Raw genomic sequence first — 25159 nt, forward strand, 5'->3', positions numbered from 1 at the left:
GGAATAAATGCGAAGCAAATTGCAAGAAAACTAGGGATACACGATTCCAAACGGATACATTTATTTGTGACACATCTTCAAACCCTCCGATATGTGTGCCCATAGACACGTTTGTGTATTTGTGTGTCTCCCTCTGTCACAGCTGCATTGACAAACACACGCATTGTTTAATGTTGTGGTCGAAAAGCTCTTAATTATATATATTTCATATTTAATTTGGCAGGTCACTTTGTTGCTGCTGGTCCTTGTTTCTGCGGAGGGTAAATAGAGCGCACAAACAGGAAGTTGTTGTCAAGTGTCAGTAGCGCAAATCTTCTCCTACACAGAAAGATGTCTGTGGTTTTCTCCCAGTAAAACCCGGGGACACTTCAAAATAACTCTGGAGGAGGCCGTCGCACTGTTGGAACTTTATCTGGTTGTGATGATCATTTCTTTTTCTTGGGCCATTTACTTTATATTCGTGTCGAAGCCGTTGTTTGGGAAGAACTAGCTAGCGGCTAACGTTAGCCATGGGTCGATGACACACACACTGCAGCAGCAGCAGGGGAAGAAGAGTTGACTGACGGTGTCTCTCTGCCCTGGTGGAGGGCTGAAGGGGCCGTGATGGATTTCTCCAAGTTCCTGGACGAGGACTTCGATGTGAAGGACTGGGTGAACGGAGCCTTCACGGTGGTGCAGAAGGACGCGCCGGGGAAAGCGGACACACACGCAGCCACACTGGTCATGAAGCTGCAACTGTTCATCCAGGAGGTCAACAACGCCATCGAGGGTCAGTCCTCCATTATCCCTGCTGCCTCTCGATGTCTGCCGCTCTGCTTAGACAATACCTGGGGTTTACTTCATTCAGTTTATAGGCAGGATGATTAAACACTTGATCTACGAATACAACACAACAGCACCACAATCTGAGGGTGTGTCATTGTTTATGTTTTGAATTGTGCATTTCGCCATTGGTCTATATAGTCTATACAACAGTGAACTACAGTCTATCTACAGGGTTAAATATCTGCACAATCAACTTTAACTTCCAACTTTATTTGTCCCCAAAGGAAGGGACAAACAAGGAAGTACAACACATAAGACATAAAACGGAACAGAACAATTTGTATAATTCGAAAAACTGGTATCTCTACATGGACAAGATGAACAGAGAGACATTCAGATTTCTCAGCTGGAAGTTAAGATGGAAGCAGGGCTCGTCTAAGGGCAACATTGTTTATATGAATCCAGTTTATTAGGTACATTTGAAGTGAATTAGTTCAGTCTTAACAACCTTAAATTATAATGATCCTAAGTTCCAAGTCTTACTCTTGTAAAGGTTTCTGTGTGGATTTTGGTTGTTACACAAGGCAACTGATGCACCATGATTTCTCCAATTCTTATGTCTTTGCACCATCATTGTAAGCACCAGAGAAATCACTCAAGTCTGTAGGAGTTAGTTTAAGTTGGATGTACTTAATAAAATGGGAAATAAGTGTTAAATGTGTGAATAGCATTTAAGGTAGACAACTCTCTTATGTCTTGTATAGTAAATTAAAACACACCCGATAATTCAGTCTACAGAAGTCGCAGTAGTGAGGTTAGTTAGAGTTTCTTTTTGTTAAAACCAGTACCAAAGATTCTTTTTTTTTTCCAGTTTTGTCTTCGTGGCACCAGCTCTGACATTATGTTCTGAAAGTTAAACTTTTCTTTTCATGTCCTTCAATAACTCAACGACTGCTGCATGTCTGTTTGCAGAGAGCAGTCATCAGGCCCTCCAGAATATGCCCAGAGTGCTGCGGGATGTGGAGGCTGTGAAACAGGAGGCTTCTTTCCTCAAGGAGCAAATGGTCCTGGTCAAAGAGGACATCAAGAAGTTCGAGCAGGACACTGTGCAGTCGATGCAGGTGTTTGACCTTTTCATTTACTATTATATTTAGCATTTGCATTCTTGAAGTATAGTCACAGTTCGCAAGTAAAATATTGCAGGTAAAATCAAGATCCATAAGAACGTTCACTTTTAGATTATCAAAGTGACCTTCTCTGAATTTCTGTGATAATAAGCAGCGTAATATTCTAAACCTGACAGCGGTTTAAAATGCGCAGTGTGATGTGATATTTTTAGGCTGACCTGTATTTTTGTGGATCCTATTCATCAGGTTCTGGTGGAGATAGATCAGGTGAAGAGCCGCATGCAGCTGGCAGCTGAGGCTCTGCAGGAGGCAGACAAATGGAGCACACTGAGTGCAGACATCGAGGAGACCTTCAAAACACAGGTATAAATGGACAAAACCTCCACAGGACTTTGCTTGTTATGTTTGTGTGGAGGTTATTATACCTTTGGTATTTGGAGCTACTTACCCCTGTCCTTGTCGATAGAAATCATGGGTTGAATTCCTTTTTATATTCTTAAAACTGTGCACATATACAAATTCATTTTACTGAGAAAAGGAGGAGTCCAAACTCTCTAAAGTGTAAACACAACTCAACCCTGTAAATTGGCCCCTCTTGGATTCAAGCCGTATCTCAGGCAGTTCATGTGAAGTAATTCTATTTAGCTCAGAAAGATTCATCACCATATTTTATTATATATTATTATGAAATAATTGAAAGTAAAACATCAGGACTTTATATTGTGGACATTAACAGCGAAGGGGCTTTTTTTTCTTCTTCCAGGACTTTGCAGTGATCTCCTCCAAACTGACCAGCATGCAGAACAGCCTGGCCATGCTGGTGGACACGCCAGACTTCTCTGAAAAGTGCGTCCACCTGGAGGCGCTGAAGAACAGGCTGGAGGCTCTGGCCAGCCCACAAATAGTAGCGACTTTTAACTCCATGTCTATAGGTAAAAACCTGCGAGAAGTGCTTTTGTCTGTTTGTTCCTAATCTGTATCTCTGTTCCCTGAAGGTCACTGTCTGTGTACACAACTTATTCTCCTGTTTTCTCTCTGCAGACCAGGCCAAGCTGTTTGTTAAAGTCTTCAGAGAGATCGACAGAATGCCACAGCTTCTCGCCTACTACTACAAGTGTCATAAGGTAGGTGGGACAGGCCTCTTCCTCGCGTGAATAAAACATTTTAAGTAAGCGATTACAAAATCACAGTCTCATCCTTTTTCATCTGTATGGTGGAGGCATGCACGCATTTGTGAATGAATGTTTGTTTTGGCCCCTCCAGGGCCAGTTGGTGAGTATTTGGCAGGATATCTCTCAGAGCGAGCTCGGTCTGAACCAGCAGCTGTCCGAGTTCTATGACACCTTGCTCTCCACGTGGCACACTCAGCTCCAGTGGAGCAGCCAGGTCAGAAACACTAACACAGTTTGTGAATTGCTGGACAGTAATCAGCTAGAGAAAGTGCAAAACAAATACATTACCTGTGACTGTCTACAGGTGTTCAAGAACCCATATGAGGTGGTGACGGTGCTGCTGATCCAGACTCTGGGGGCCATGGTGCCATCCATCGCTGTTTGCCTGAGCACGGCCATGGAGCGGGAAGCCCAAGAGCAGTGTCTCAACACCCTGCTGGAACTCCATCAAACTACGTCCACGTTTGGGCACGGCCTGGAGGCCGCCATGCTTCCACACCTGGGTGTGTGCACCTGCAAAAAAGATGAAGCCGAAACACAGAAACTGAATGAATCATATATGTGGTGAGTTTGGTCCTTATGTTGTGTTTGTCTTTTGTCTCCAGGTGAGAATAACCTGCTGAAGGTGAATGAGCTGGTCTGTGCGCTGTACGACCCATATAAATCCTATCAACTGCAGTATGGAGATCTGGAGGAAGCGCACCTCCTCATCCAGATCAGTGCTGTACCTTTGGTAACTCACCCCACAAATATACACACATACGAGTTAATAGAGTTGTCATTTTTGTCTGATTCCATCTTGTCACACTGCACATTCTTTCCTCTCTTCAGGAACACGGGGAGGTAATTGATTGTGTAGAAGAGTTGACCCACTCTGTCGGCAAGTTGTTCGGCCTGGCCAGTGCTGCTGTGGACCGCTGTGTCAAACTGACGGACGGCCTGGCCGTGTGTGGCCTCCTCAAAGCTCTCAAAGCCCTTTTTACCAAGTAAGGATTCTTAACCTTTTAACTGTTACAATACTTTCATTTTTAGCACGTGTGATACTTTGATTGATTTACATGTATGTTGCCAGTTTTAACGTTGTGCTCTTTTTTGCAGGTATGTGTCTGACTTCTCCACAACGCTGCAGTCAATCAGGAAAAAGTGTAAACTGGAGGATACGCCAAGTTCATCGGTTTTCCAGGAGGATTGGACGGCCTTCCAGAACTCAGTCAGGTTAGATCTCCATTTATGTTTGAGATCTTAATAGCAAGTTATTTGAATTTCTATTTAGAATACAAAAGACTTATTTCTTTTCAAAACTGCCCTTTTGTTAGTTAGAGATGTTGCTGATGCTTTAGGGTTTTTCTGTTGTATTTTGCAGGATTATTGCCACTTGTGGGGAGTTACTTCGACAGTGTGGAGCGTTTGAGCAGCAGCTGTCAAACAAGTAATGGAAACCTTTATAAACTCTTGTGTGCACACTTTAATCGAAGCAAAACCTTTGATTTTAAATAATTGTATGAATTTTTTTAATGAATTCCTCCTATAGAATCCTGGGTTCGGCAGGTAAGTACTTGTCGGAGTCTTACAGCCCCCGCAGTCTGGCAGGCATCCAGGAGGTCAGCTCCACAGAGAGGAAGAGCGCCACCAAGAACCCCTGGCAGGAGTACAACTACCTTCAGAGGGGCAATCTGGCTGAATATAACAGCCTGATGGAAGTCCTCTTCTCATTAAAGGTATGCAGTCTGTCTCTTCTTATCAGATCTCCCGGTCGCTGCTTTTTAATACACATCTTCCCCTCGTCTCGCAGGAGAAGGGCACAGGTAACTCCAGCCTGTTGGCCAAGCCCAGAACAGCACTGACCAGACTCAACCAACAGGCCAACCAGCTGGCGTTCGACTCCGTCTTCCTGCAGATCAAACACCAGCTCTGCCTCGTCTCCAAGATGGAGGTGATTAAGTGTCAAGTTTCGAGATTATTTGATTTCAACTGCTGACAGAATCGAGTCGAGTGCACGAGCTTTCCGATTGTCTGTGTGAGTGCATCTATTTTAGTCTCACCTCAAGCATTTTGGTTTGTGCTACTTGTTTGTGATCAGAATAAAGAAGCTGGCATCGGAGAGAGCTACACAGAGGACCTGCCCACTTACAGCCTGTCACCGCAAGAATACATAACAAATGTCAGTGAGGTTTCAACTAAATAAAATCTTAGATCATACGTATAGATCAATAGAAGTCGTATAAAACAATATTATTTTATGTTCCTCCCCCACCAGATAGGACAGTACCTGATGTCTCTGCCTCTGCACTTGGAGCCGTTTGTGACCCAGGAGGACCCGGCTTTAGAAATGGCTTTACACGCTGGGAAGCTGCCGTTCCCTCCAGAACAAGGTTATTCAAAGAATCAACTTTTGCATTGTGAAATGTGTTAAGTAAGGGAAAATATCAAAAAGCTCAATGTAACATAAAGTGATAAAAAATCCTGGATCCACCCCTTGGTCCATATCTACACCAAGATGTTATTGGGCTCTTTCTTGACCTATGTCCCGTCCTTCCATTAAGTTTCGTGGTAATCAAGTTTTTGCGCAATCCTGCCGATAAACAAACAAACCAATAGACGGGGTAAAAACATAACTTCCTCGGTGGAGGTAAAAGAAAAATAACTATCCAAAAATGTCTCGGCATCACCTAACCCTTGAAATATCACCTTCCATCTGTTTCAGGTGACGACCTTCCCGAGCTGGACAACACAGCAGACTACTGGCTTGGCTCCATTGCCCGGGCAACCATGCAGACTTACTGTGACGCCATCCTGCTCATCCCGCAACTCGGCACCCATTCCACGAAACAGCTGGCCACAGATATCGGTACAGTTACCATAACGCTGGATGGACTCATGGAGCAAACGTTGCTTTTTGATAACTAAACAAAACCGTGATATATAATCACATTGTTAATCGTCACAGGGAATATTGCATTGAAACTGTGGCTCTTAGGTAAGTTAATGTATGTTAAATCATTTGGGTTGATGATCCCTCTTCCTGCTCCACAGACTATCTGAGCAACGTGATGGACGCTCTGGGCCTGCAGCCCTCCCGCTCCCTGCAGCACATCGTCACCCTGCTGAGGGCCAAACCAGAGATCTACAGACAAACCGCCAAGTTGCTGCCTCGTCGAGTGGCCTCCACCATCGCCGCCCTGCGGTGCATCGACTACTAACAGTAAGGGAGAGGGGGAAGGACTCTGTAGGTAACGTGTAGGTGCAGTGTCAGGGCGGCCCCGGGGGGACTTGTGGATGTTTGACCTGTTCCTGGATTGTTTGGGGCTGCAGCATTTAAGGTTTCTTGTCCTGTTAAGAGATTAAAATCCTGGTGGTTTCGTCTTGTTTTCTATAAAATACTGATTCATCTTCAACTAAGTGTGACTAAGTGACTTCTCACTGGGGATAATGCCTTCAACTCAAGTCAAAGAGAAAGTGTCTTGATTCTAAATCTTTAGTTTCTGCATTTATTTGTTGCTTAGGCGTCTGAGTAAGTAACAAAATGTTCATCAGGGAATGTGTGAGAGCATTTGAAATCTATATGAACCACATATTTGTTTTTCATTACTTGTCATACTAAGATAATTCATTTGATTATAATAAATTATGTTAAGGTAATGATTTTGATATGAGCAGCATTGTTTTCTGTTAAATGACCTTCACATTCAGAAGTTGACCTAAAAAGTAAAGGTGGAGGGGATCTTTCTCTTTTGTTATAGCCGGGGCTGGATAAATGATATGAATGAATTGATGATGTAACAGATCTAGTTTAATAAATGTTTGATCTTTTTCATGGTTGGTCAAATGCAGAGTGTGTCTAATGTCTGTGGGATGTATTTTTTGACTCTGACGCCATGAGAATCGTCACATCTGCCACAAATATATGAGATAGCAACACACAGGTGAGACTCCAGACTGAGAGGAATTCACCTTATTGTTTTTGCACAAGGGGTAAATCTCATGTTTGAGATAGTGGTGATTATGTTGGTTCATCGACTGGTGGAACGTTGAACATCTTTCAGTCATTTATTTAACTAGTTATCTTAGACAACATACAAACCACACACCCACAAAAAAAAAAAAAAAACCTGATCCTACACACACACATACTCTCCCTCATACATACAAAAATACACCTGGGGTATGAGACAATAGCGAAAACAAAAGTAGATTTATATTTTTTGTTTATTTACTAAGAGTAAATGCCATACTCACCTTCTCACATTTAAAGATCAGCTCCGAGTGTCTGTTTTATTTGACTGTAAACTGAATATCTTTGGGGTTTGGACTGTTTGTCTATCAAGATAAACATCTCCAATGACACTCAGTAGAGTGCACACCTCCACCAAGGCCCCACACTTGAATTCAATCAAGCTGCACCAAGTTGCACACACTCAAAGATTTCACTCCCCTAAATGCATATCATTTCTTTCATCAAGATCTTTTTTATTTCTTTATAAAATCACAACATTTTTAAATGTTCAAGAAAATGAAAAAGAAAGGATCTGCCCCAAAATGTAATGGGTTCTTCCCTGACCAGTGTCCCATCCTTCCACCAGGTTTTGTGGAAATCTGTCTAGTTATTTTTGTGTTATCTTGCTGACAAACAAACAGACAGTGGTGAAAACATAACCTCTTTGGTGGACGCAGCTATCAGACATCACCTCAGGGAAGCAGTTTAATTTATAGACTTAAACATAAAAATCATTAAAATAATTAACAAAACAAGAAAATACACAAAACATGATCCAATGGGTTGGATTCCTTTGACGGCGGCTATATAGATATAGTTTATTATTCTTATCGGCTGTTCATCCATTCATCCCTCCATCCATCCATCTATCCAAACTACATCCATTCATCTCATCTCAACTCAAACCTCATAAACCTGCCTCCATCCATCCATTCATCCATTCATCCCTCCATCATCCATCCATCTGTCTGTCTATCTAAACATGCCTCCATCATCTGTACTTCTTATGAGGGTCACGGTGGGAGCTAGAGCCAATCTATTATTATTATTATTATTATTATTATTATTATTATTATTTAAAAAGGCTTTTATAGGCTCATGTAATATTAAGACTTGAACTCATACTGGTTAATCCTTCCTGCACTGACTTGTAGTGTAGAGCCATATTCATTTATATATTTAATTTCTGTAAATAATGCTCTTACAAGTTGACATCATAATCATCGGTTCATCAGTGTCCGTGTCGTCCGGAGAGTCGGAGCATCACCCAGCAGCAGCATCATCACTCGCCGCTGTACCTGCGCTCCTCTCCTCCGACATGGACCAGTGTCGGGCCCCTGACGTCAGCCGTCACCGCCCTGCCTGCAGTGTCGGAGCCTACAGATGATGCTGATGGAGGCAGGGGGAAGCGGCCTCGCCGTGAATCCCGTCCGGACGGCGGAGGCGCTGGATTATTTGAGGCGCAGCTGAAGACTTGGGGGAGGAAGAAAATCGAAACGACCGCTCCCACGAGTTTCTGATGGGGACAGAGAAACGCGAACATCTGGCCCACGAACAGATACTCCAGGGCGGAGAGGCGCGGGGGAGCGGCGGGCTGTGCCGCTCCGGTCGCGGGGTTCCTCGGTTTGGCAGAGCGATGGTTTAGGGCGGAAGCCATCCACAATCCACGGGGTAAACAACGGCCGATCCGTTTTCGGCATCGCCGTGGATACGGTCACCAGGGACGGGTGGAGGAATACCTTCAAAAGGGTGGAGCTGCGGTTTGTTTAATAAATGATGAGGGATCCCGATCATCTCCTCTGCCCACTTGTGAGAGGTGGATGTTCGTGCCGCTGATCGGCAGCCTCCTTGTTGTGTTGTGATATTTCACCGGACCCGCTGTGGGAGGATGGCTGCAGGCGGGCGCGGGACCACCGCAGGCATTTACGCACGGCGCCCTGACTCTCCATGTTTATGCAATCCGACGCAGTGCTGCCAGTGGGCTGATCCGATCCTCCTCTGCCGGCTCCATATGATGTGATATGATCCCCACCAGCGCCAGGCCCCAGTGTTTCTGTGAAATATGCCCAGGCCTCGTGTTCGACACCACAGAGTGAGGGTGCTGCCATCGCACAGCAGGCTCCGGGCCATGCGCTAATCGGAGAGACGAAGGGGGGGGAATCTCTGGGTTTTTACGGTGTTATAAGCGGAGGGGGAGACACCATCTCAGGCACCATGTCGAAAGTTGTCAGCAACAAGGAGAAGAAATCCTTCAGCAAGAAGCTGTTCCGGAGGAGCTCGGTGCGCTCCGTGGGCAGCTTCATGAACAGAGTCCTCCGGACACTGTCCACTCTGTCCCACTTCAGCACCGACGAGCAGGCCGCCGAGGACGAGAAGGACGACTCGACCCTCCTCCCGAGCACCACCGGGGGGTCGGTGCCGTCCGACGACAGCGACTGCGGGGGGTTCCCCTTCGGCGACAAGGTGCCCGGGGTGGCCGGGCTCAAGAACCACGGCAACACCTGCTTCATGAACGCGATCCTCCAGTGCCTGAGCAACACGGAGCTGTTCGCCGAGTACCTGGCGCTGGAGCAGTTCAAAGGTGCGGAGACGAGCAGCAACAGCGGCGAGAAGGCCAAGCCCAACGGGGTGCTGGTGCTGAGGAGGGCCGGCCAGCAGCAGCAGGAGTCCGGGGAGGTGACGGAGCAGCTGTCCGGCCTGGTGCGGGCTCTCTGGACCTTTGAGTACACACCTCAGCACAGCAGAGACTTCAAGGTAGGACGCGTGTAGAGGTGTCAGAGTCAAAACAGTGGCGGATCTGGGATGTTTCTCAATCAGGGGCCACAATTTAGACAGAGGGGCCAGTTATAAGTGGCACTGTTCCCTCACAGCAAGAAGGTTCCCTGTTCAAATCCCAGTTCAGCTGGGATATCCCTTCCTGTGCAGATGACATGTCCTCCCACTGTCCAAAGACATGCATGTTGGAGTCAGGTTAATTTGAGACTCTAAATTGTCCATAGGTGTGAATGGTTGGCCTCTGAGACACGCTGGCACAGGGTGTCCCCCACCTCTCACCCAATGTCAGCTCCCCCTGCGACCCTCAAATATATATATATAGCGGTATAGACAATGGTTGGATGGCCCAGTAGCCTTTTTTAGACACGAACTCCAGGGAATGTCCGCAGAGTCGGGTTCGGACTTTCTCCGGAGTTTGACCAATGCAATGTCTTCTGCTCAGACGCGTTCACAACAACACAAAAAACTCCGGAGCTTTCATACAAGGGGTGGCGCAGCCTGCAGGAGGCAGGACGTAATGTATATATTCCGCGGTGGAGATCATGTGTTTTTGTTTACAAGACAATAACACGTGTCAGCCCTTCATTTATTAAAGTTTTGCGTCGCGTGTAAGAATGGTCATCAACACGCACACTTGTTCGCGATGAATCCTCCGGAGAATTTCCTGCTGTCTGGAGAATGTCAGGACATTATCTTAAGTTCGGTGCATGTCTGAAAGTAGTTTAAGTTCACATTTAAGTCATGTTTGCTGTTAGCTCTGTAGCTTTGAGCCAAGTCACACATCATTTACTATATTTTACTAGTTTATAAAAAAAAAGAGAGATTATATACCGACAGGACAGGGGATCCTCAGGGGGCAATCAGATTTCATCTAAGGCCCCCCTGCCCCCACCCCTGGATCTACCCCTGTCCAAAGTAACACAAGGTTGATATATGCAGTATAGGGATACTAGGATCAATGATGCATACAGACTCAAATTGCACACATTTCAGTGCTTTGTTCTAGAAGTAAGTTTACAGATCAGATTAAGTCTGATTTTAAATAGAGGAAGATGCAAAAAAACCCCTGAAAGTTAGATGAGTCTTCATTCATCTTCGTTTGTTGTGTCTTTTGCTATAAAACCATGACGTGTGTTGTGAGGGGAGGCGATCACAGTGAGCTATTTTGCACAAATGATTGTTTGCATAAAAGTATTTTCTTCTGACAGCACTGACAAAACCAAATGCAGATAAATAGGTGAACTTGAGTCTATAAAACATCCCGTTCTTCCTTCGTCCGTCAGAATAATTGCAGACGGGGTCAGATGAAGTGATTAAGTAGCAACCCGACTGACCGGTTCACCAACAAGCGTTTATTCAAAACAAGAAGGTTTCTTTCTTCTGTCAGTTTCTATGGAGTCACATCTCAGCTTATGTAATATTTGTGCTTATCATCAGGCTTTTTTTTTTTGGAGAATAAATCCAAGAGGGAAAGACAAAGTCAGTGTTTTTAGACCAAACACTAATTTATTTAAAATTCTCTTTGAGCTCATCTGAGCGTCGAATCATCAAGCTGAGCTCTTCTCGTTATTTACTGTTTGAAATGTCTGTCAAACGCTCGTCAGCTTCTGCTCCAGCCTCGCTTCACCTCTTCAACCTGGAAACGTTGCTCGTCACGATCACAACACGGATATATTTTGTGCCTGTGTCTTTTTCTGTCTCTTTCAGAAGCTCAAAATACATGATGGAGAGGAACTAAGTTGGACAGGGCCGCATTTCTGGTTCTTCACTGTGTTTCTATTTCCGTCCATTTTTTTTTTTCCCTACCTTGGTTGCCAGCCAGAGAACAAACTGTCTGATTGGATATAGATTGTTCTGTTCACAGTGAGAGGCCTTGAATATGTTTAACTGAGTGGGGAAACAAAGTGCAGCTGCAGTCTATATCAGGCACATTTATTCAATTTAGAAACGAGGAATTTTAAGTATATACAAATGAATGTTTTTTGTATAGTTTGTGAGGGCGTGCAGCTGAATACTTACTGATGTTCTCTCTAATAACAGAAAAAATACGGATTGACTGAAAATGATTCCTTTCCCATTATGCAAAAATTAGATGTATCTTTCCGTCGTCTACATCAAAACCGTAAATGCAGCTTCTCCTGGTTTGTGCACATCCCAGTGTTTGCATGTGACCGTTTTGTGCCTCTTGCCTCTGACCACAATCTGAGCCTAAACTGAGAGCACTCAAAGATCATTAGGAAGACGTATCCGGTCAAATAATAACGACAACAACACTGTGCCTCGGAATCCATTTTTCTTTCTCAAGAAATCTAGTTGTTGTGCAGCATCCCAACTGCCCCTGAGCAGGATCCACACAAACTCTCCTAGATGATTTGCGATACTTAATTTCATATAGTAATAATGGGTTAAATCCTTTTTGAATATATTACATAAATTATTGATCACAGATTTGAAAGGAACTGATTTTTACAATTGGATACAGTAGAAAACTTCACAATTTTCACCTTCGCCTTCATTTTTCAATCAGTTGATTCCATCGTTCTAATGATATATTTCCTTTAAATTAATTTGTTACAGTTTTCTTTGAATTTAAGTATCTCTACCCTGTTGTGTTTTGCATCAGGGACAAACCCTTTCATGTGATCTTAAAAATTCCTCAGTCTTAAAATCTCCCTTAACTAAATTTCCCATCTTCATATTTTCAAATCAGTGTAGATTTTCTTATTTATTTACTGTCAATCGCCTGGTGATCCCTCCCTAGACACAATAATCCCATGGAAACACATTCAATTGTAAATTATAACATAAGACAACACATTTCATCTCTTCTTATTTCTAGTTTATTATACTGTTGAGAAAAATGCTACACTGCAAAATCAATCTGAATCAACAGTCTGAAATATATAAGCTATATTGATATCATGAATATGCAATAAGTTGCTATAGAAATACATTAATCTCTATTTTGTTACTTCATCCGAGTTCATTAACGCTATAAATATTTGTTGCATAAATCTGGAGCCTCATCTTTTTTTTTTTCACTTACACTGATTGTATTTATTATACATCTTTTATTCATCAGATACATTGAGAGGATCATTTTCTGCATGACACGGATTCTTAGGATACGTTATTTCTTATCAAGGTGTTTCAAAGAGATGCAGAATTTGCAGAATTTTTTTTTAAACCGTCTCATGAAAGACAGCGTCTGTGGTCGAGCCTCAGACGGACGGCTCGCTCTGTGTTTGCGTCACAGTTTGTCAGAAGTGCTGAGGCTGCCCCTGTGATGCCTTGAGAGGAGAAAGGACGACCCCTGGGAGAAGCTGGGAAGACGCACAGAACTTGGATCTTTGACCTTGTGTGACATTTGATATCCGGTTAGCAGGGGTGACTTTATATCCGCGGAGCACACACCGTTTTCATCTCTGGTCGCTCATTGTCAGTGAGGCGGTTAATCTGTCGATTTTCCAGCCCTGCGTCCTGGTTTTTAAAAAGCCTCTCCACGCCTGCCTCGCAAACAGCCCCACCACCTCCACTGACCTTTAGGATTGTGCTGATCGTCATCCCGGTCAAACGCACTGAATATTTTATGATCAGGCAATGTCGAGAAAAAAGCCTCGGCTGCACCATGTGAAATCGTCTCTGTGGTTTGGAGCGATGTGCTGAAATTTGATTTGTTTTTTTTGTGCTGCAGAATGTTGTGTCCAAGAGTGCCCTTCAGTTCAGAGGTAACTCCCAGCACGACGCCCAGGAATTCCTCCTTTGGTTGCTGGACAGAGTTCACGAAGACCTCAATCATATCGTGCACCCTGACATCAGACCTCTTCGGAAGGTAAACAGCAACACAGGGCAGTGAAGGCTGCTGTATGCTCAGTAATAGAAAATTTAAATCTAAATTTCTGGATATATTTTTAATGATTTAACCAGATGTTGCCCCTTCTGTGTTTTCCACTGATACATGTTACAATATAGTAAAATGCTGCTGTTATTTAACATGCATTACATTGTGCGTGTTTGCCAACTAACTGTTCTGTGTTATATGTGCAGCCTCCAGTGGAAGAAGAAAATCCCCCTGAGGGATCTCCACTACCAGCACCTGGCTCTTTTGTACAGGAGTTGTTTCAGGCACAATACAGGTGACATTTTAAAGTCGCTGGAATACGTATATGATCCGTTTAAACCAAATGTAAATACACATTTATGACCAGCGCTCATAAATGTTTATTATGTGAAAATCAATGCAGAACATTTACAAGGAATGAAACAAAGATGCATCTTTCAAGACAATAAGTGATTAACACATATAACACAAGATGGTGAAATATTCTAAACCTTCCAAAGGTTCACTTACTAGTTTTCTCCTTTGTTGTGATGCCAAAGGTTCTATTTGTTTTCCATGTTTTTGGACACAATTCAGTTCTGAATGAAGTGTTTTAAAAAACGATGCCAGCAGCTGGTTTTGTTTAGCTTGGAAATGGGAAACAGGAAATCTGGCTTTGTCTACAAGGAACAAAATCCACCTCCCAGCAGATCTGAAAGTCGCTAACGTGATGTATTATGTTTGTTTAATTTGTTGAAAATGTAATTTGTCATGCCACATTGTGTTTATTTTTTCACAATGGGAAGTAACACAGAGCAAGGCTAGCTGGGTCCCCCCTTTCCAGTCTTTATGCTAAGCTATGCTAACCTGCTGCTCATATTTTCTGTACGTACATACATGTCATAGGTATCAATCTTCTCCTCTAACTCTCAGCAAGACAAAGATTGAGTGCACTTTCTAAAACTCTGAACTAATCCTTATTAATTATTAATTATTATTAATTAACCACTGATTCACTAACAGTTCTGGAACATGTCTCTGTGCAGGTCGTCTCTGACCTGCCCTCACTGCCAGAAACAGAGCAACACCTTCGATCCTTTCCTCTGCATCTCACTGCCAATCCCGGTACCTCACACACGGTAAGCCGGCTCGGCATCCACTTTATATGAGTCGGAAAATATCTGTCAGACGAAAAACAAACATCCAAAAATGCGAGGAGACGTGATGTATTCTGGACGTGGAATTAAAAAGAGTGTCAACCCCGGATTAGCAAAACCCCAGGAGAGATGTGACAGGAGGGAGCTAAAATTAGGAGATGCCATGAACCTTTGAAACATCAGTCCTGCCTCGGTTATGGAACAGCCAATTAATTTCAATATGTCTGTGTTGCAGGCCGCTGTATGTGACAGTGGTGTACCAAGGAAAGTGCTCCCACTGTATGAGAGTCGGGGTGGCCGTGCCGCTCTCCGGCACCGTGTCCAGGCTGAGACAAGCTGTGGCCCAAGAGACCAAAATCCCTGCGCAACAGGTGCTGCCACGTTCTGAAACTTTTTCTGCTGAAGGCCGTTAATGCATTCAAATTAAGAGGATTAAAGTTCTTTGAGGAAATTGGATGGAAGAGTTTGCCATGAGAGAATTAGGAGGTTTGATTTGTTTTTTAATGGGAGACGAGAATTATCTCAGTTGATTTGAGCCACCGTTTTATAATTAACACTAAGTAAACATATAAATCTTCTATGTTTCAGAATAAAGTCTCTTCACTAATAACTTGTTGGTTTTAACTGCAACTAATTCTAATCACATGAGTGAATTCTAATGTTGCCGGTCTCTGTTCAGATCGCCCTCACTGAAATGTACTTCGATGGCTTCCATCGCTCCTTCTGTGACGACGACGACGACCTGGAGATCATTCAGGAGAGCGACTCCATCTTTGCCTTCGAGACACCTGAGCTGTTCAGACCGGAGCAGATCCGCTCCAAGCGAAGCGGTACAGCATCCTGTTTACTCCCCCATCCCCAGTCAGAAATCAGGTTAGCTCTCTGTCTAATTACGGTCGTGGGAGTGGAGAGTAGGTTAGAAATGGACCAATATTGGAGAAACGCCCGGTTCAGGAAGCTGCCACACACACACTGACCTGCACGTTGGATTGGTTTTCACCCACACTTATGTTTGGAGAGTTTGTAACTTTCATTTGTTCATTTCAGGGAGCCCACATGCAAATCTGAACCAGAACAATTTGAAGTACGGCACAGACAACAACAGGATTCCCACGCAAATACAAGAGCCGGCGACACCCCCGGCGAGTCCTAATAAGAACAGCGGGCAGGCGGAGAAGATCGTCCTGCTGGTGTGTAACAGAGCCTGCGCTGGACAGCAAGGACGCAGGTATGATCTAATGTCAGGGGCTGATACTGACCTAATTCACTTATGGGATATTGAGCTGACATTACTGGAATCTACAGGCACATGTTTTAATGAATCATAAACATGTAATAATGCAATTATAACCCCATTGCCAAAATGTTGTAGTACAAATTAATTAATTAGTCAGTAATTATACAGTTCCTCTAAGACATGCAGTCGCCCCCATTATCTTATTACGTTTGAACTCATGTATAGAAATCTACCGAAAGCTGATGATGCATTGTTGTGTACTCGATTTGTTCAAGGAGTCGCCATGGTAATTTGCCCTCCTACACTTGTTTGTATGAGCAGTGGACTTAACCTACAGTTCACACTAGAACGGCCCATGCCTCTGAAACCATATTTACATTTACTAAGTCTGGATTGTCATTTAGATCTGCACCAAATTACGCACACTCATAAATATCACCCCCCTAAACATCCCTGATTGTTTTCCATTAAGATCCATGAATAGTTTTCTGAGAAATCGATGCAAAACCCCCTTTCTTACAATATGGCCGGATTGTGGTAATCCGTGTGGAGAAGTTTTTGTGCAAACCTGCTAACAAACAAACAAACAAACAAAGTAATAAAATACTTTGGAACACAAATTTAAATTGAATGCATTTCATATAATAATAATATTAATGATTATAATAAAACCTCACTGCTTTTGTTTCCCTGCAGGTTTGGAAATCCATTCATTCTGTATTTGGAGCGAACGGTGACCTGGGACGTTCTTCAGAAAGAGATCCTGGAGAAGATGCGTCACATTTTGCGCCCCGGAGCCTTTGTGCAGGTTCAAACTCCCAACCTGCTTTTCACACCCTTTGAGTATTTTATTTCTTTAGCCATCTTGTTAATGTGTTATATTTGATCATGTCTCATCCCTGGTGCTCTTTAGGTGGGGCCCTTCACGTTACGTGTGGTGGGCGTGGTTGGAATCACGTATCTCTTGCCTCAGGAGGAACAGCCACTCTGCCATCCCTCTGTGGAGAGGTAATACTACCACTTATTACCACAAGGGGGGAGTGTTGCCTCAGTTGAGTAGTTGTTACATAAATCCTGCAGTGTGTTCAAACCACTTATAATTTATGAATAGTATGTAGTCCTACTCTTCAGTGTGTGTTTGGTGTATCAGACTTTAGATTTCCATTTCCATTTATTATATGTCACTAGGTTTGTTTTTTGCTCATCAGAGCCCATCGAAGCCATTTCAGATCCAATATGCATTTTCAAAACACACTTTCAAACAATTCATAAAAGAGGCTTGTAGTTGGGATCTCCAGTGGAATCTTACCCCAGTGTATCTTTCAGTTGCTCTGTACAGTTTTATTATTTTATATAAGTGTATAAAATGTTAAGCATAATTCTCTCTATGTAATATTATTTAACAGGGCGTACAAGTCCTGCGGCCCTGGAGGACCACCTCATGTCAAAATTGTTGTTGAATGGGACAAGGAGACAAAAGACTAGTAAGTGACATCTTGCTAATCACACCCACTTCATTAAGCTCATGACAGATGTTTGGTGTGTTGTTTCTTCCGGAGTTCTGTGTGATCCCTCTGTGACTTGTGCCGCGCTGTGTCCACAGTCTCTTCAAAAGAACTGAGGACGAATACATCCCGGACGCTGAGAGTGTGCGTCAGGTGAAGGAGCAGCACCTGCAGCCTCAGACGTGCTCGCTCGCCCAGTGCTTTCAACTCTACACCAAAGAGGAACAGGTAGCCTGAGACGTGGGGCCATGGGGTCTTTAGTGGTGTGGATATGATCAAAGACAGGGAATAAATATGTGGCTTGATTAAGGTTTCACTGATTCAGCTCAGAGTTTTATGAAATCCTGGTCAAAGAGAGTAAGGGGGACAGGGAAGGGTTAATTGCGGATGACTCCATTTCCTGTGAAAAGAGACGAGTTGACAGAAGATCTAGTAAAATGTCTCTGTTGTACCGGAGTAATCAAGAACCAGATCAGGTTATTCCAACAATACTCTCTCCGTATATATGAACTTGAAGTTTTCAACTTGCAGCTCACACACATTCTCCTTTTTCTCATTAGTTATTTCCAGGTTTCCATGCTTTTCCCAGTTTTGTTTCGCATACAATTACATTTTGCTTGTTTTAGCCCCTATGAAGTTTCCAGATGGATTTTTTATTCGATTTCAAAAGATATGTATCATATAATCTTGTTTATTGTGAGACAAAAACAATGGTTTTTCAGATATAAGCAGTCATCAGAGTGAGGAACAGTAGTAGACATGATCGTCTATATGTAATCGAAGAGGTCTAGAAACCAAACAGCAAAGACAATATATTATTGTTTTGTGAGTTTAATATGTACCACATTTTTGTTTGGCCCAATTAGATAACAGTGCAAATACAGTTTTCTATGTTTTCAATGTTTGTTTGCTGTATATTTTGGGCATTTTTTTGCATTTATTGATAAGACCGTATATACATAAAATGGGGAGAGAGAATGCAGAGGACATGCAGCAAAGAGCCGGGTCAGAACCGAACCTGCAGTCGCTGCAGCAGGGCTAAAACCTCCATTTAGAATTAGTAATAAAAGTTTCTTAAATTTTCTGAACAATTCAATGTAGGGGCCCCCGCTCTAGGTGTGCTGGCAGGGGACTCTTTTTTCAGAGATTGTAAATTCTTAGCTTTCATGACAAAAAACAAGACAAGAGAACAAGAGGCAGACTTTATAATCGTTACTCTTTAATAACTGATGTTCTCCACATTTCAGCTGGCTCCGGATGATGCGTGGCGATGTCCACACTGTAAGCAGCTTCAGCAGGGCAGCATCAAGCTCAGTCTGTGGACCCTGCCAGACATCCTCATACTCCACCTGAAGCGCTTCAGACAGGTAGTGAGACACAATGTATTTTCACATTACTGTGTACGAGGTGCTTGTAGAAGAACTTGCTCTCGAATTCAAGGCTGTGAACATTGTTGTGTTCCTCAGGATGCGGATCGACGAATGAAGATGCAGAACATGGTGAAGTTCCCACTCACCGGTATGGACATGGCACCCCACATGGTAAAGAGGAGCCAGAGCAGCTGGAGCCTCCCCTCCCACTGGTCACCATGGCGACGGCCCTATGGGATGGGCCGTGATCCGGAGGACTACCTCTATGACCTGTACGCGGTGTGTAACCACCACGGGACCATGCAGGGAGGTCATTACACAGGTAACCACCATGACACGCACAACCGATGACAGACGTCCCTGTTATTGTATTAAAGATATAATATGTAGCAATTCTGCATTAAAATGTCTAAAAAATGCACTTTACCTGTGGCTATGCCCGTCTCTGCTATAACTTCGGGTCAAATGATGGATCACATAGGAAAAGCACACTGTTAGCCAGTTAGCTAGTTAGCCAATGGGCTCACTAGGCTGGTTTTCCTTCCAACATTGTATTGGTCACTTGTAATAGGTCATGATTGTTCATGGCTGCTTGCTGCGCGTTCCGTCGGAGAAACTCTCCCATCAAAGCACAAATGCAAAGGGGAACCAAGTAATCCGAGAAGATTATGGAACAAGAGATGGTGGTGAAGACAACAACTCCCATGAACCCATGCTGCTTCATGATGTCATCAAACTTGGTCTTTTGTTGTTGTTTAGATTGAGAGACCCCTACTGGCCGAAGTTACATATTGTACGTTTAACTGGTTAGTTTTTTTATAAAACCTTCACAATATATTTATCATATCTTATTTAATTGTGTCTCGTAGCTCACTGTAAGAACTCCATCGACGGACAGTGGTACTGCTTTGATGATAGTGACGTTCATCCCATGTCTGAAGATGAGGTCTGCAAGCAGACTGCTTACATCTTGTTCTATCAAAGACGAGCCACTATTCCATCCTGGTCTGCCAACAGCTCTGTGGGAGGTAACTTTTATTGATATGAGGCTCGACACTGCCTCTCATACTGTATATGCTCAGGTTTTGTCAATGGGATAAATTGCAGATGTTCAGCCACTCTCTATTTTGGCCTTAAGGTTCCACCAGTTCTTCGTTGTGTGAGCACTGGATTAGTCGGCTGATGGGCAGCCGTCCACCCAGCCAAGCCTCATCTGGTTCCTCCAGACGCACCTCATTGGCCTCCCTTTCTGAATCTGCTGAGTTTACTGCTGAACGGAGCGAGGACGATGGTGAGGGAGACTTATGCCATTTCTCAGAGGATTTCATCAATGTTTTCTTTGAGAGTCTAACATTTGTCTGTGTCTCTCTACAAAGCAGGCCTATCGAGCCGCCCAGCAGTGAGAGGCATGCAAAGGCAAACCTTCACCTCGAGATCTTCCATCGCCAGTCCGTTGGTTCTCAGTGAAAATGGCACTAAACCATCCTGGTCCCACTCTGCTAAGCTCCAGCTCCGTTCCAACTCTCCTTCACGCTTCTCCCTGGAATCCCACTCCTCCTCCCCGACTCTGGAGATGATAGGAGAGGTTGTTGATAGCCAGCTGTCAACCGCCTGCTTCACTGGGTCGCCTAAGCCGGACAGACTGTCAGGGTGCAAGTTGGCCCTTACAGCTTCGGATAGTAATCCTGGCAGTAAGAGGCTGATAGAGCAGCTTCACTCCAAGGCTGTGATGCAGGCGGAGCAGAAGAGCTCCATCCAGGCTGGGGATAACAACAACATAGTCACTCCTGCTGAGCAAGTTAGTCCTCGACATGGGGCAGCTGCTAAAGAGCCGAAACAAAGAAACGGGGCTGCAGACAGCACAGGTGTTAAAAGGACCTCAGCAAAGACTGGGTTAGAGAGTGAAAGGAGTCCCAAGAAGCGTCCCACCACCTCCTCAACATCGTCCAGCTCTTGCTCTCCTGCGTCCCCAGCCATTGACAAGTCACCGTCTCGAACACAGACAAAGGGTGCAGCATCAGCATCAAACCCCAAGGACAAGAGTGATGGACCTCCTAAAACTAGCAAGGCTGGTTCCTCGAAAACAGCAACGCCCTCCAAAAAAGGGTCCTCTCAAACCCCGGAGGCATTACATCCAGACTCTGCCCAACAGAGGAAGGGTGGTCCTCCAGGAGCACAAAGCTCACATCCTCAGAGAAGGGCATCACCTAGAGGTGGAGGTGAGAAAAGCTCCGCCTCTGCAAGGACTAGAGCAGCAGAAAGGAGTGCAAGCCGTGATTCCTCACGGCCCATTGCGGTTTCGGAGAGAAAGGTCAGCCACGGAGGACCTCCCTCCAGGTCAAGTGCCGCTAGTAGAGCGGAGGGCAGGCCGGGTCGGGCTTCGGAGAACAGGGAGGTGGCCCGTAACTCTAGCAGTAGCTCCTCCGTGACTAGTCTCCGATCCTCGAGCGTTGGCGTCTCGTCTTCGAGCTCAGCACCACCATTAAGGGGACCTCGTATGAACAGTAAGACGGAGGACAAAGGTCTGTCCTTCTTCAAAACTGCTCTGAGGCCCAAGGAGACCCGTAAGTCAGCTGATGGTGGAAAATCAGGGACGGGAGAGGCTAAAGGAAGTCCAGAGGATAGTGTTGGTGATGCAGCTAAAGAAGGAGGCCAACATGCAGCAAGCAGGAAAGCCCAGAATGGGGCTTCAGAGGCCCAGACTAACGTGACCACAGCCAAAGACAAGGAATCCTCGAAGGCATCTGCCGCAGCCAAGCATTCACTGCTGCCCTCCACAAAGTCCAAGCTTTCTGGAGCGGAAACGACAACCCAGTCCTCCGCCAATGCAAAGGACCTTTCAAAGAAGGAGCCTGCTAAAAAGACAATGCAGTCCAGGAAGATCCCCATCAACTCTACACAATCCAGCCAGAGGTCCAAGTGATGTTGCATCGAAGACTCGATAACAATTTCTCAAGTGCAGCTCCGAGGTGTTTTAACCATCAAACTAGACCTGAGTGTCTGACCAACATCTTTAAAGCACCTGTAGCTTTTCAGTGGTTACTGAATACCAGCTGCCATACTGGACGCGTACTGTCCACATTGTTAAATAGTTATTTAGGAATGGATTTTAACAAAGCACTTTGTATGGATTGCATTGATTTTGAGGAATATTCTACTGTGTTGTAAATAAGCATGGACTCCACATGTATTGAAATGATTGCCTTGTTCTGTCTGTAGCATAGTTGGGAGACGTACATCTCGGTAGGAGGTGAAAATAAAGGTGACTTTGCACAAGACGGAAAGCAAATATACTGTAAAAGGTGGAGAGATACTTTTGAGAACTGTCAAACATGGACCACTCAGTCACCAAAGGAAGTTTACTGGCAATTTTTAACATGCGGATGCAGTGAAATGCTGAATTATTTCCAAAAAAAACATACAGCTCTCCTTCAATATCGAGAGCCATATGTCAACAACAAACATCAGTGCCTCAGATAATCATAGTGAAGTATTTAATCTAAATTCTATAACTGCAGGTGTTGGACGATTTATAATTCAATTTTAATATTTAATACGCACTGAAAATGTAATTTCAAGTAAAACACGATTTAGCCTATTTAACCTGAACTGCTGTTTACATATGCTCCTCGGTGTAGTAATTGTGCAACAGCCTTTAAGGGGAAGAGGAAGAAGAGGGAGGAGTCTGTGATGGAGGTGCAGGAATGAAGCATGTGTCGTTGGTGTTAAATGTCTGGAGACCTTGGTTTTGTAATGACTCTTAAATGTTTTGTGTTTGATTTAGCAGTGATAACCTGTTAACCCCCCACCCCCCCTAAGACGAGCTCCCCCACCCGTCACCACCTCTGCCCTCCAGCTGCTGATGCCAACACTTACCTGCGGTGCCCATGCTCCCCGTGGGGACCAGCATCTTCAGACTGCCAGACATCTCCAAACATTCCTCTCAGATGAACACAGGGTTTATGTAAAAACAACAACAGCAACAACAACAAAAAAAAGCCACTACACGCGCTAAGACGACATATTCAAAGACAGCTGGGTTTGCCTCGGTTGAACACCACACATGTACGTAGAGCATTTATGGTGCGTTTTGAGTCAGCCCCCCTCCCCCCTCCCCCACCCCCGTTCTCTGTCTTTCACGTGTGACATCGCAGCTTGTGCACATCTCTCTACCTTGCATCGAACGCATAGATAAACACTGAATGCACTGAGAAAAAATAAATAAAACACACCTATCACGAAGTATACGACCGTTGTTGCATGCTGAAATCGCTTATGCATGCACTTAACTATGCAAGCAGATTCTTGCTGATGCCCACACTGAGTATGTAGACGTGCTACTCTTGGATGTGTATATATTTCTAATTGTATATTTTTCCAAATGCCAGCATCAGAGAGCATGTTGAGGCATACTTTATTAAAGCTTTGTTTGCACATTTCTTCAACAGTTAATATACATTTTTGTATGAATGATAAGTATTGCTCATTCACCCTCTCAAAGTAAATCAACGCATTTGCAAAGTAATGTTTTCTGTACTGTGTTCATTCGTCTCACGTTTTTACCTCAGAGTCTTTTAAAAGGCAATTTTTAAAAAATGTTTTTTTGCTGCAATTTTACGACTTATGGTGTAACTCTCATCGTCGCGTCTTTACCAGTTTCAACTGTAAGAGCTCGGAAACTAAAATGACGCGTTCAAATGACACCACTAGTGTACTGTGCATGCCCTGATGTGTGGCTTGTTTTTTGGTTCTAAATATATATTATTATACACGTTTTTTCAATTTAGGCCAGGACAGTTTAAAACAAAATGCTGCCATTTTATCCCTTATTCGTCTGTTTTTGTCTTAAAAAATCCCCCAAATTTACAATGTGCAATATTTTCTCAACAATCTGAAGTTGTCTTGATTTTCATTTTTGTACGATCCAACCTCAGACCTACTTTACAATACAACAATAGACAGATGTTAATACCTTTACTGAAGTACTGTAAATCACAATATCTTGAGTTTTTCACTGTGAAAAAATTGCACTGTAAGGCTTCATCGAATGATTTTTTGTCCCACAGGTACAGATTCACAAATAGTAGTTATGGTTATATAAATATCACAGCTATAGATCAAGTGAATGTCACATTCAAGGAGGAGTGTGCGATGCTAAGCCAGAGCAGCTGGACTGTAAACTGCTTTATAGAGCCTTCTGGCACACGGTGCGGAATAAATCTAAATGTTAACTTCAGTGCCTGGTGGCTACAGTGAGTTGAAACTGTGCTATTACAGCCCATACATGCAGTAAATGAACTGACTTATGTATGTCACATCCACTTTAAGTGAAACCTTGCAGGTGCTGGCTATAAGAGAGGGATGTATAAATATAGCGAGGTGCTATGAGGAGTTATTTATTTTCACAAATGCATGAGAGCAAGTTTTTTCTTTTATTCTTTTTTCCATTCATATTCTGTGATATAATGTAATTTTGACCTGTGGTGTGTTCATCTTGTTTTTTGGGGAGTAGCAGCGTGTGCTGGCATTGATTTGGCAACGCAAGACAAACGACAGCAGAATCTAATTATGTCATGAAAATAAAATTTTGTTGACATACAAAAGTATGTAGTTCTGGGTGATTTGATGTTTTTTTTTGCACGGCAGTTTTTTTGTGCAGCTACTTTTTGTTCCACTTGGTGGCGCTCAGTGTTTGCCTGAGAAGCCCCAGTTGAAACAGAAATAAAAGAATCGGGGGAATGAGGCTGCGCTCGACCTGAATTAGCTGTTAAATGCCCTTCAGTTCGAACTTGTGGGTTAACTGAGATGTATAGTAGCATCAGATCTAACGGTGACACTGAGGGAGATGATTTAATATTAAACTACCGGCACCATCATTTATTTAGAGCTGATTCAATTGTGCTTTTATTAGTTTGGCCCAAGGCTGAGCATATTAAGAATTAATGCGGCCTCTTTGTCTTTCTGTTCTTGTAATTTTGAATAACAGTCATCAGTTTTGGGAATTGCATTTTCACCCTCTCACTTCTCAGCTGCCGTATTGAAATTGTGAAAATCACCTTCGGTGTGATGGGGCTGCAAGATGCGTCTCTTAGCAGCAGCAGGGAAGACACAGTGTTGTTTATTTCATTAGGAATTGAGCGTTTGTCTCTATTCAACAGTAAAATGCATGGATGTGTAGTTAATATGCATGGATGAGTGTGATTAGAAAATTCGCAGACTGCAACCCGGACCATTCTG

The 25159-nt window shown here is 43.7% G+C and overlaps 2 protein-coding genes across 2 annotated transcripts; both read left to right on the top strand.

Annotated features, from left to right (window-relative positions):
• The first annotated feature begins 264 nt into the window (after window positions 1-264).
• cog7 (component of oligomeric golgi complex 7) lies at window positions 265-6890 on the top strand. The gene is made up of 17 exons (XM_035146410.2): window positions 265-769; window positions 1738-1886; window positions 2139-2255; window positions 2656-2824; window positions 2934-3016; window positions 3156-3278; window positions 3369-3567; window positions 3670-3797; window positions 3896-4050; window positions 4163-4279; window positions 4428-4493; window positions 4596-4782; window positions 4857-4997; window positions 5145-5225; window positions 5322-5436; window positions 5769-5912; window positions 6098-6890. The coding sequence occupies exons 1-17, from the start codon at window positions 604-606 to the stop codon at window positions 6262-6264; spliced, it is 2307 nt and encodes a 768-aa protein (XP_035002301.1). The 5' UTR covers window positions 265-603; the 3' UTR covers window positions 6265-6890.
• A 1334-nt stretch (window positions 6891-8224) lies between these two features.
• LOC118101116 (ubiquitin carboxyl-terminal hydrolase 31) lies at window positions 8225-24525 on the top strand. Its single transcript, XM_035146803.2, has 16 exons — window positions 8225-9812; window positions 13528-13665; window positions 13881-13969; window positions 14700-14792; window positions 15046-15181; window positions 15490-15640; window positions 15858-16038; window positions 16744-16855; window positions 16961-17055; window positions 17454-17531; window positions 17651-17780; window positions 18800-18919; window positions 19019-19244; window positions 19792-19950; window positions 20061-20213; window positions 20299-24525. The coding sequence occupies exons 1-16, from the start codon at window positions 9273-9275 to the stop codon at window positions 21843-21845; spliced, it is 3948 nt and encodes a 1315-aa protein (XP_035002694.1). The 5' UTR covers window positions 8225-9272; the 3' UTR covers window positions 21846-24525.
• The last annotated feature ends 634 nt before the right edge of the window (window positions 24526-25159 follow it).

Source organism: Hippoglossus stenolepis, chromosome 21, assembly GCF_022539355.2.
Source record: "Hippoglossus stenolepis isolate QCI-W04-F060 chromosome 21, HSTE1.2, whole genome shotgun sequence".
In the NCBI taxonomy this organism is placed as follows: Eukaryota; Metazoa; Chordata; class Actinopteri; order Pleuronectiformes; family Pleuronectidae; genus Hippoglossus; species Hippoglossus stenolepis.